The 13,050-nt window shown below is 38.8% G+C and overlaps 1 protein-coding gene across 5 annotated transcripts in view; it reads right to left on the bottom strand.

Moving 5' to 3' along the window:
• The window catches only part of LOC127430055 (cGMP-dependent 3',5'-cyclic phosphodiesterase-like), a 196,509-nt gene that overhangs the window by 47,690 nt on the left and 135,769 nt on the right, over window positions 1-13,050 (bottom strand). For all 5 annotated transcript variants that reach the window (XM_051679492.1, XM_051679494.1, XM_051679496.1 and 2 more), the window contains 2 exons: window positions 10,361-10,450; window positions 8,114-8,202 (listed from right to left, as the gene is read on the bottom strand). In XM_051679492.1, coding sequence (XP_051535452.1) covers window positions 8,114-8,202; window positions 10,361-10,450 — 179 coding nt within the window. The remainder of the gene's footprint in view (window positions 1-8,113; window positions 8,203-10,360; window positions 10,451-13,050) is intronic.

The raw sequence follows: 13,050 nt of genomic DNA, 5'->3' as shown, positions 1-13,050 counted from the left end.
TAGTAAGTGTGATCTGTTAGTAAAGTTAAAGCACATCTCTGCTCATCTGGAGCACAAACTGAAGTTTAATCCTGATCAATAACAATATCAATCAATATGAGCAATAGTAATACTGTAGTGATGCTTGACTTAGTAAACACCACTAATAAAATCAAATAAACATACTCTCTTTTCGGTACTTTACACAGTGTAAAATATTTATAAAGCATATAGCATTATATCATTTTTTTTTATAAATTGCTGTTCCCACATTATCAATACATTAATAGAGTATAAACAAATAGTATGCTTTTCATTTATATTTTCTGAAGTTCACATATGAGCAGTTTGATTATGTTTTTTCATTCTTAGTAAACAACTTGTTAACTATACCAACAGTAACTAAAGTATTTCATTTGAGGAGTGTTTGAGAACATTAAGAAGGTATAAATCTGTAATAATAAAAAACAAAACAAAACAACAACATGCACTTATATATGTAATTAACATATTGACTTATATAAATGCTTGATTAAAGGAATATTCCGAGTTCAACACATGTTGAGCTCAATCGACAGCATTTGTGTCATCATGTTGATTACCACAAAAATTAATTTTGACTCGTTCCTCCTTTTCTTTAAATGTGTGTTCCAGTGAGACACTTACAATGGAAGTCAATGGGGTCAATAATCTGTAAACATTAAAATACTCACTGTTTCAAAAGTATAGACACAAGACATAAACAATATGTGTGTTAACATGATTTTACTGTCATAAAATCACTTACTGACCACATCTGTGGAAAGATATAGACGATTTTACAACTTGTTGCCATGACGACGTGACACCGTAAACCCTAAGACTCCACAGAGACCATAAAAACGACGATTTAAACGACTTTACAGTTCAAATAATACATGAGTTTTAACAGAAGAATTTAATACAATTATAAGCTTCACATTTCTGTCTTTAAACCCTCCAAAAATTAAACCAATTTATTAAAAAATATAAATGCATATATAATGTCTTTCTTAACTAAGAATGTATGCCTTGTTAATGTTCTTAAACACTTCTTTACCTCCGGTTTGCATCAACAAAAATACATCGGTTTTGTATGATTATTAAGTTGTTTACTAAGGATAAAAATAAGACATGATCAAACTGCTTATATATGAATTAAACAATAATAAATCATTTGCTTCAGTGAACAAAAATGAATAACATTCTATTTATATGTAGCCTAAAAATGTATTAATGTAGTAACATTGTAACAGTTTATAAATGATCAATTAACTATAAACTAATGCTTTACAAATACTCTATCCAGTGTAATTATTAATCCTTAGTAACATATGAACAGAGTTTGATACTGGACGGATGTCTCTCTCTCTCTCTCTCTCTCTCTCTCTCTCTCTCTCTGTGTGTGTGTGTGTGTGTGTGTGTGTCTATGTGTGTGTTATAATCTGGAATCACTGCTGTTTATCTGTTCTGCAGAGAAAAGTTTCCAGATTTCCAGAGCATTCTTCAGTCGATGTGGAGAGAGAGAGAGAGAGAGAGAGAGAGAGAGAGAGAGAGAGAGAGTGACAGCTGTCTCACCCACATACAGCTAACTACAAACCAGTTTCCATGACAACTTGAATATGTAGTGTGATTAGACACTGGACAGACACACACACACAACTCATGTTATATTTAGGTGAATTAAACGATAGAAACTAAATGCACAACAACTGATCTACAGAATGCAGAATGACACACAGACAAAACTGCAAAACTGCAATAGAACGGCACCTCGTGGAAAATCCACACTTGTAATAAAGGCACACTTTGAGATGATAAACATTCACTTTTTGGCAAATGAAATGAATAAACAAATCAATGTACCTACATTGCATGATAATAAATCTGTTTAGCAAATGTTTGCAGAGATGTGAAGAACGGTAAATAATCTGTGGATAATCGTGCAGCTGCAAAACAGCATTTTATAGCATCGTTTATCCTACATGATTTGCTTGCTAGGAGAACTCTTTGTTGACAATTGAACACCTGCAAAGCTAACAAAGAGGACAAAAGTGTCAGTGAAGAGCATGCTTGAGATGAAATAGGAGACAAAATAAATATAAATCAAGGGAAATATCACTTTTTATTGGCCGTAATTTCCAATCAAGCTGTAATTTGGACAAAGCATGCAAAAAGTGTGAAAATCAGATTTTATTGTGTGCATTTAGGATGCATGAAATGTTAGCTATGAAATCTGCTTTAGAAAGACAAAGGAGTCGGACATTTTATTTGATGCACATCATCTCATGTTGTTCCAAACTTGCATGACTTTCTTTCCTATGAAGATGTTAGACAGAATGATGCCAAACACCATTTGTTCTCATTTGTCTCTTAACTGATTGTGATGCACAAGTTTGTTTGAATATGCAGAATCAGATGTAATAGTTACAGCAGAGAGGAAGATTATCAGTGAATAATAACTGTAATTTGGGTCTGTTCCTTCCTCAGAGCTATTGTTTGACTTTAGAAGACTTGGAACACATTGTGCATTTGTCATATGGATACTTTTATGATGTTTGGAAGCTGCTTTTGTGCCGTTTCTTTTGTCCAAACAGCATGCACATTCAGCCTCACATCACAGAAGAAAGTCATACAGGTTTGGAACAACATGAGGGTGAGTAAATGATGACAGAACTTGTATTTTTGGCTGAACTATTCCTTTAATATCTCTGCAGATCACTGACAAATAATGACAAGTTGGTTTATCATCACATACAGAAGTTTACATTCATGCACCTGTCTCTCTCTCTCTCTTTCATGTTTCTGTCTTTCTTCAGCCTTATCAGTTTCTTTGTTCCCTCTGTCTTCCTCTGGTCTCATGTAAATGTTGTTCTTCTCATGTTAATGGGATGATGAAAGCTGGTCTATCGCTCTATGTGTGATAAATGGCTTTACGCTGAACACCTGCACATAAACACAGTCTAATGGCATTCAAAGGATCAGCCCTCTGTTATTGTGTGCATTTGTTTCTCTAAAACACACACACACACACACACACACAGACAGACACACACACAAACACGCACACACACACACACACACACACACACACAGACAGACACACACACACACACACACACAGACAGACAGACACACACACAAACACGCGCACACACACACACAGACACACCCACAGACAGACACAAAGACACATACACACACACACACACTCACACACATAGACACACACACATAGACACACACACACACACACACACTCTCTCTCCCTCTCTCTCTCACACACAGACACACACACACACACACACACACACACACTCACACAGACACACACACACTCACACAGACACACACACACACTCATACACATACACACAAACACAAACACAGACACACACACATACACACACACACACACACTCTCTCTCTCTCTCCCTCTCTCTCTCACACACATACACACACACACACACACTCACACAGACACACACACACTACACACACACACACACTACACACACACTCACACTACACACATACACACCACACACACAGAGTGACCCGTCGCTAGATCAATGATGGTTAAGTGTGTGTTTTTATCCTGAAATAACCGCAATCAAAGGCTTCGCCTCTTATCAATTGTGTTATTATCACATGGCAACAAAACAAATTTCAATACGCTTCTGCTGCCAAGGACATTAAGCGTGAGTGTGCGTGCGGTCTGAATAAAAAGCAAATGAGCAGATATTGTTTGAACATTTTCCTGAGATTAACAAATACATCTACAGAGTTTAATTTCTGTAATCTTTTCAGCTATTTTAAAACTCTCATAGGCCTGTGCATGCATATATGTGCACAAACACACACATTCACACACTAAATAATTGAATTCTGTATGTGTGAAGACCATAAATCTTTTCCATTCCGATATCCTGTTCAAAGAATTATCAGCTTTATGAAATGTCGCAGCCTTTAGTTCAAGTGTGACAAATTATCTGGGGTGAAGCACACATATTCAAGCCTTTTTCGTGGTGTTACCACGGTAACTGATGACAGTATAGGCCTTTATATAAAGGGGTCTTCAAATCTATGGTTTGAATTAAAAAAAAAAACATCACCGTGCATCTCTGTTGATTTCCTTCATGAGCATGACTGTTTTTGTTCAAGAACTCAAGAAGTAGCAGGTGAAATTTACACTGTTGTAGAAAAGAAAACGATTTGATTCGATAGATGCAAATGATGAAAATAAAGCGTTCAAAAAGCTTTGCAAACAATCAAAGTTAAATAAAATGCTTAAATAATAATAATAATAAATGACTATTGCTACTGAACAAGGCTGTAAGCACGTATTTAGGATTGGGGACATAGTAAAAGTATAAGAATCAGTCATTGAAAAGCACATGTTTGTTGACAACTAAGGACGAGAATCGTAACGGAATCGTAACGGAGAATGTAACGGTATCGATTTCAATTCTGATTCCGGATCCTTAATGGTTCTACTAACGGCAGCAGACTGTTACCAAATGTCATATTTGCAAAAGGTGCATTTACACAGACTTTTTAATTAAGACATCTATTGTTTATAAATATCTGTAACTACACATTGTCATATCAACAACCGTCCAGTAATTGATGACACCGATTTAAGTCTCACAAGCCTTACACATATAACACAGTAACAGTTCTGGGTTCACTTCGCTGTCGGACAAGATGACATGAATCTCTTGCGGCTCAGTACGTTTTAATTCGCTGAAAACAGCCAGCTGATGAGGGTCATACTTTCGAGAGGTACTGCAGTATGTTTCGTGGGGAAGATTAAAAGAAACGGCTCAGAAGAGTAATTTGTTTGGGAATCGGACTACATTGGAGATGGCGTAGAATTAAAAGAACTGACTCACATTAGTTATTCGTTCGGGAATCGGACTACATTGGTCGTTGTTCCTTCCGCATCAGTGAGAATGCACGTTTGAGAACCGTTAACAGAACTTAAAGTCATTAAAATCATTCAGTTCTGATAATTATGGGGGGCCTCGGTAGCTCAGTGAGTAAAGACGCTGACTATCACACCTGGAGTCACGAGTTTGAATCCAGGGCGTGCTGAGTGACTCCAGTCAGGTCTCCTTAGCAACCAAATTGGCCCGGTTGCTAGGGAGGGTAGAGTCACATGGGGTAACCTCCTCATGGTCGCTATAATGTGGTTCTCGTTCTCGGTGGGGTGCGTGGTGAGTTGTGCGTGGATGCCGCGGAGAATAGCGTGAAGCCTCCACATGCGCTACGTCTCCACGGTAACGCGCTCAACAAGTCACATGATAAGATGCGCGGATTGATGGTCTCAGACGTGGAGGTAACTGAGATTCGTCCTTCGCCACCCGGATTGAGTCACTACGCCACCACGAGGACTTAGAGCGGATTGGGAATTGGGCATTCCAGATTGGGGAGAAAAAGTTAAATAATTAAAAAGTTCTGATATTTATGAACCGGTTTACAACACACTTGACAAGTACTCTTGAATATTGGCTGCATTCGTCTACTTTGGTCCCTCGATGTCTGTGGCTGTTACGGCCCAATTACTTCGGTTCTGAGGTGGAAAATAAGATTTCTTAAAGTTCAGCACTAACATTTTCAAAATGAAATGATCTAAAATAAACCTTTTTCTGACATTTTCTGCCATGAACTGCATTTTCCTGAGAAGTGAGAATCCTTTCCTACAGCAGCTGTTGATGTGAAATGGGCTGTCTGTGTTGCTATTATGAAAATAAAGCACAAGACTAAGATTAAATTGTTTTTGTGTCGTGCTGGTGTGAAGATCTCGACCCCCTCAGGCATTACAGATGCTCTGGTCATCAGATATCAAATATTTACATCTTAGAGAGCCACAGCGGAGCATGAGCGAGAGAGAGTAGAGCCAGCGGATGATTGTTGAGCTCAAGTACCCGCTGGAGAAGGTCGGACCGGACGGATAATCCCCGGGAATGTCGCTGAGAGCCGCTTAGACGCTCATCTCACAGATATCTGCTTGATTTACCCTCCACCATTCATAGGCTACATCTGTTTAAATATAGAAGCATGCGTGCGTTTGTGTATTTGTGTTTTTAAACCCATTTTTACTACGGAAGTATAATTTGTGACATTAGCTGCACCAAACAGCATTGTAACAATAAATGTGATAGGTGTTCACCCATGCAAAACTCACTGCTGGTGTTCTGCTAGGGCAACCTACCTCACCTTTCACTGGCCAAACAGGTAGTCCCACCCCAAACTCTCACCACTGGTCAAAAGTTGATATTTTAGACTGCTCAAACAAACAGAGAAATGTTTTGACAGTGCAACACTTACTTTAACGAATTACTTATAGTAGACTCCGAACATTAAACTGAGATGCATGTATATTAACATCCAAAAAATGCCCCTTTGAAGCGCGCTCATTTAATGAATACTTCATGATTTCTATAAAGCAGGGGTGTCAAACTCGGTTCCCGGAGGGCCACAGTCCAGCAGAGTTTAGCTCCAACCTTAATTAAACACACCTGAAGCAGCTAATCAAGGTCTTCAGGAGTGCTTGAAGATTACAAGGAGGCATTTTAGAGCAGGGCTAGAACTAAACTCTGCAGTGCTGCGGCCCTCCAGGAACTGAGTTTGACACCCCTGCTATAAAGCAACTCCAGAGCTCATAATGAAACATTTCCACTGTAAAAACTCCCTGAAACCTCTTCAGTTTAATAAGCTTCAGCTGCATATGCATATTTATATCAGTGATGTACTGTTCAACACATTCAAACTGTACTGAAGGCAGGATGTGGTTTCCCTAGGCAACCCAAAATATAACTGTCAATCACTGGAGGTGGCCAATTAATTAAAGACAGGAAGAAGTGGGCGGATCAGGAAGGCAGTGCCTGTATATGTGATTGACAGGTTGTCATTAACCATTAGTGGAATGAAAAAGACAACACAGTTCGGTCACACCAACAGAAGTGTGTGTGTGTGTGAGAGAGAGAGAGAGTGTGTGTGATACTACAGATACACTGTATCTATTTATACATTTTTTCCCAATAATGATTTGGTACCAAAGTGCAGGTGCTTTTGACATTCCAAGCAGCTACACTGATTAAACACACACACAGTGGGAACAGTTCTTTCCTCACTGGGTTTTGTACACTCAAACATCAATTAATAATAATAATAATAATTCCATACATTTATATAGTGCTTTTCTAGGCACTCAAAAAGCATTACATAATATAGGGGGACTCTCCTCAACCACCACCAGTGTGCAGCATCCACCTGGATGATGTGATGGCAGCCATAGTACTCTAGTACACTCACCACACACCAGCTATTGGTGGAGAGGAGAGAGTAGAGTGATACGGTCAATTAATGGATAGGGATTATTAGGAGGCCATGATTGAGAAGGGCCAATTGGGGGATTTTGGCCAGGACACCAGGGATACACCCCTACTCTTAACAAAAAGTGCTCTGGGATTTTTAATGACCACAGACAGTCAGGGCCTCGGATTAACACCTCAGCCGAAGGACAGTGCCTTTTTACAGTATAGTGTCCCCGTCACTATACTGGGGCATTAGGACCTGCACAGACCACAGGGTGAACACCCCCTGCTGGCCTCCCTAACACCTCTTCCAGCAGCAACCTTAGTTTCCCCAGGAGGTCTCCCATCCAGGTACTGGCCAGACTCAGCCCTGCTTAGCTTCAGTGGGCAACCGGTCTTGAGCTACAGGGTGACATGGCTGCTTTCATTTCGATAGGTCAACCCTACGAACATTAATGACAAAAATGCATGAAGATATCCTGAGAGCTACACGAGCAGAGTTCGGACGTCAAACGTGATTGACATGCTACATTATTCTCTCTCTCTTATCTGTGAGATAATCAGAAAAAAAACCCCGACACAAAACAGCTTAAGTTTGACAACATCACTATTTGGAGCGCTGTACTACATTCTGCTTATATTATTTCTGCGCTGTGCAGTGTGTATGCACTGAATACTTGGATGATCTACTATACTATATTAACAATGCACTACGTTCAACATACAAACTAACCATTGATAATGAATTAATAAAGATGCACACCCAGGTGATTAGCATAAGCCCCACCCCTTACCTGAGCTTGCCCTTGGCTGGGACCTCATGGGGCGGATCTTCACAGTGCAGTCGAGACTCCGCCTCCAACAGATACATGAACACACACTCCTGGGAAAACACACAAGAGCTCTGCGTCAAACACTCAACAGCACAGAACACACACTTCAAAATCCCTCGAGCCAAAGTAATTTACATACACACACACTGGATCATGAGCATTTACAAACATGACCGGTCGTCCTGAGCGCGTCAGTGCTTGAGTTTGACACTCAGTGAGGTTAATCAAATGCAAAGTACCGTCGTCATGGCACAGGCTCTGTTAATCGCTATGCTGATAGTGCAGCACAACCCTAATTAGACTCGGGCGAACTCCAGTGCTACTTACAGAATGTCACTGCTGCCGGCCTGTCAGTGTGTGTGTGTGTGTGTGTGGCAGATAAACGCAAGTGAGGAGCTGTCGTCTCATTTCAACTCCACCTGTCTCTTTCTGTCTCCCTCTCTCGCTCGTTTCCGTGGCGATCAGATGCTTAGGGATGTGCCAAACCGGATAATTTGTCAGAAACTCGTTCACTTTTAATAACAGAATTTAGCTCTGTTACAAAACCTAGCAGCTGCCTTGCTGTCTACTGCCTACTCAGGCAGCATCCTCCCTGAAATGCAACCTCATAAGTGACTGATTTCGAATGCACACTGGAGACTCGACTCTGAACAGCTGAACAGTGTCTAATATCTCCTTTTGTTTTCCAATGGAGAAAGTCATGAGGGTTTAGAACAACATGAGGGTGATTAAATGATGACAGATTTTTGGGTGAACTATCCCTTTCAAATATCTCTCCATACCAAGACACTAAAAGAGTTCATCTCATTACCAAAATGTTTGAGGGTCATGAAGTGATGCTAATTATCTTTTCACCCATATCTATTAAATTAATCAGAAATGCACAATTCACACAAAACAGAAACTTGAACACACCTCTAATATGATGAGCATGTTTTCATCTTCTGACTTCAAAGTAATTTTAATATTTTTTTTCTTGGGCTTAAATTTAAAAAATACTAATAATGTGGTGGAACCGTCCAGAGACAGTAAAATAAATAAATCAATCAATCAAAGTCTCATAAAAAGCTGAAAGTCTTAAAATAAAATACATTTTTGGCATGAGTAGTTTGTAATAATATTTTGTTAATTTTCCTTTGAAAAATAAACAGTGAAGCAATTTTGCTTTTAAATACGATTAATATTTGAAAATAATTTTGTCCACCAAATCAAAGTCATGTAGTGTAACCAACATATAAATAAATAAATAATAAATAAATAAAATAGTGAGGACCTCTTTAGACCCTCATGATTGTGTAAAGCATTAAAAAATATATCAGATATTTTGTCATTTTTATAAAAAGTCATACTGAGAAAACCTCTTGATATTCATGATATATGTAAACAACAACAACAACAACATCAAAAAACACTTAAAATAAAAATAATAATAAGTTATTACAAAATATTGTTTAAGGTAACATTTTACTTGTATTAAAAAAATAGTCTGTTTTAAGTATATTTGAAAATGTTTTTTAAATTAATGATTAAGTTGTGTAAACTCACATGTATACAACGTGCAAGGAAAGTATTTTAATTTGAATACTTTTTACTTTAATACAAATATATATAAGAACATGATTTACATGTTTGTTTGTTTTTAATTTGTGAAACCAGCATGGACACAAAGATTCAATTTCTGTGTGTTTTAAACTAGATTTGACACTTTTTGTCATTTTTATAACCTCGGACTATCATATTTGTCAATGATCTTTGAACACACTCATCAGATGTGAGGTAATAATAATGACGAGAAACTCGTTAACAGAAAGAACAGCTGAACACTTTCATCTGGGATTAAACACCTCAACTGACAGATCGAAACACGGTAAAGCTATTAATGCGCTGTAACGCAACAATCGTGCTTTAATTGCATTCATTTGTTTTAATTTATTGATGAATATTAAAAACTTAGCAGGCCATGTTTAAATGTGATTACACATGAAACATTTCAGTAATATGAAATTTAATATGAAATGAGTATGGAGTGTGTGTGTGATGTAGTAGGTTGAGTGGGAGGTGTGTGTGTGTGAGTGTGTGTGAGTGTAGTGTGTGTGAGAGAGTTTGTGTGTGAGTGTGTGTGTGTGAGAGTGTGTGTGTGTCTGTGTGTGTGTGTGTGTGTGTTTGTCTGTGTGTGTGTGTGTGTGTGTGTGTGTATGTGTTTCATACCACGTTTGGCAGGACGGCTCGCAGCACATCTTTAACAGTCGCCTGCAGACTGTTGACGTCGACAACGGAGGCCAATTGCAGCAATGCATCCTGGGAAAATAATAAAACAGACACGCAGATAAATAAACAAATAAATTAATAAATAAATCAGTCATCATGTCAGCACACCATCTGAAAGGTCAAAGGTTAATGAAGCCTCTGGAAGAACAGCTATGATGACTTTAACCCCGCGGCTCCAGAAATGTCACACCATTAAAGCAATTAATGTTGTTGTCTCCGCTGTCTCCATTTCTCTCGTTTTGTGCCTTTGAAGACTCTTGCACACACTCATCTCTCTTTGAAGCTTTTGGGGGATTGGCTTTGACCTTTGACCTCCTGCAAGTTGAACTAGTCAGCACGGCTCATTAGTGTTTTCAATTAACCCAGGAAATCGATCGCAGAAACAGTCGTAAAGCAGCAAACCAGAGTGAATCACAGAGAGAAAGACGCATTTAGAAAACAAACCAGCATGAACTATGTGATGCTACTAACTTAGAAACGCCTTTCAGTAGTGTGACAGTAACTCAGCTGTTTTTATAATAGTAATAACTAGATAATTTTCCATAGTAATGCTGTAATATTCACAGTTATACAAACCGAATGAAGTGAGGCGATAATCCAACACACTCCTAGAATGGCTCTTTCTCTTTAATAGCATCAGGAACTCTAATTAATTTAAGTGAAAGGGTTTGCATGGATGGTTTAATAAACCTAATGATAAAAACAATTCACAACTTCATTTGAGTCATTGTTCAATTCATTTACATTTATTCATTTTATCCAAAACACTTTACATTTACTGCAAAATATCCTGATATGTATAAATATATAAGTAGATTAAGCGTGACTGGATTACATCATTTACAGTGCATCATGGGAATGGGCGGTCCCTCTGAAGCTCATATTGCGGGTTTCGTTTGCTGAAGTTCTCTGATTGGTGGATCTTTCTCTGATGCACCATAGGTAATGTAATTGTTTACCATGAATTCAGCTATCAAACACTATTTTTAAACAATAAAGTTGAGATAATGCAGAAGGTTGGCGTTAACAGAAGCATATACCATCGATGAACAAACACAGCATGCGGTGTTTTGACTGCTTCGAAACAGTGAATCAATTGGTTCAATTGACTCAAAGTTTCGGAAAGATTTGTTTCTGCCATCACTAGTCTCAATGGGCACTTTAAATAGAGTTTGAAGACATATTTTCATTTTAAATAAGCCAGTCAATGCTCCTGCGATGGAGTTCAAGTGTCAATACAGAAACTTCCTCAAACTGGAAAATCAAAAGCCAAAAAGGGCACAGAATATTTTGTGAGGGATTTCACTTTGATTACAAGAGAGAAACCCACTGCACACTAAAGGTGACGTGATTATAAGAGGCGAATAGCAGACGAATTGTCCATGCATGTAGAAAGCGAACGGAAGGACCGCCATTCGCACATTCACGCCTTTACAAAAGGTGGCGCAAAGCACCTTTCAGCTGGTCTGCCCTCCACCTATGACAGATGAGAAGTACTTGACAAGTTTGCAAAACGATGAGTTTTCTAGTGAGCAGATCGAAAAAAGAAACCGGATTTCTCCACAAGCTGCAGCAGCGATGACGAGTTTATTGTTGATTTGCTCAACAAGAAAGAACACGGGGGCCTGGGTAGCTTAGCGAGTACTGACGCTGACTATCACACATGGAGTCACGAGTTTGAATCCAGGGCGTGCTGAGTGACTCCAGCCAGGTCTCCTAAGCAACCAAATTGACCCGGTTGCTAGGGAGGGTAGAGTCACATGGGGTAACCTCCTCGTGGTCGCTATAATGTGGTTCTCGCTCTCGGTGGGGCGTGTGGTGAGTTGTGCGTAGATGCTGCGGAGAATAGCGTGAAGCCTCCACACGTGCTATGTCTCCACGGTAACGCACTCAACAAGTCACGTGATAAGATGCGCGGATTGACGGTCTCAGATGCGGAGGCAACTGAGATTCGTCCTCCCCACCCGGATTGAGGCGAGTCACTACGCCGCCACGAGGACTTAGAGCACATTGGGAATTGGGCATTCCAAATTGGGAGAAACAAACTCTTTCAGTTCACCTGCTGGACATAACCTCCCGAGAGCGTCCCAAAGATGCCCAACAGTGGACTGACTTGCTAGAGAGACCTGTGTTGAGTATATTTGTTTAAAATGAATGCATAATGCACTTACACAGTGACTGTTAAAACAAATGTTGTTGTTTTAAACAATACTGATTGCATCATATTGCCATGTGTATAAACTTGTGTTATACATTTGCTCAAAAATTAAGTGTGACATTTAAACACAAAACCCATCTTCATTCTGACCCATTATTAGATACTTTAATACTGCTAACGGCAGCACAACTGTTACCGACAGTAGCACAGCAATAACAATTACATGATTACAAACAATTTAGTTTTACAAAGGCACAGAGTTTACTGACACAGCAACAGTGTTGATATAATTAATATTTGAAAGTTATTTATTTTAAAAAAGTGATACAAAGGCAAATATGCTGCAGTTTACAGTATATTACAGTATATTACAGTTTATTAGTGATAACAGAACTCATGTAAGTTATAATGCTAAGGCAATATATATACTGTATATATATATATATATATATATATATATATGAATTTTTAA

The sequence above is a fragment of the Myxocyprinus asiaticus genome, chromosome 39 (genome assembly GCF_019703515.2).
Source record: "Myxocyprinus asiaticus isolate MX2 ecotype Aquarium Trade chromosome 39, UBuf_Myxa_2, whole genome shotgun sequence".
NCBI classification, from domain to species: domain Eukaryota; kingdom Metazoa; phylum Chordata; class Actinopteri; order Cypriniformes; family Catostomidae; genus Myxocyprinus; species Myxocyprinus asiaticus.
The sequence above is the reverse complement of the archived record's forward strand: the minus strand, read 5'-3'. Positions and strand labels throughout refer to the sequence as shown.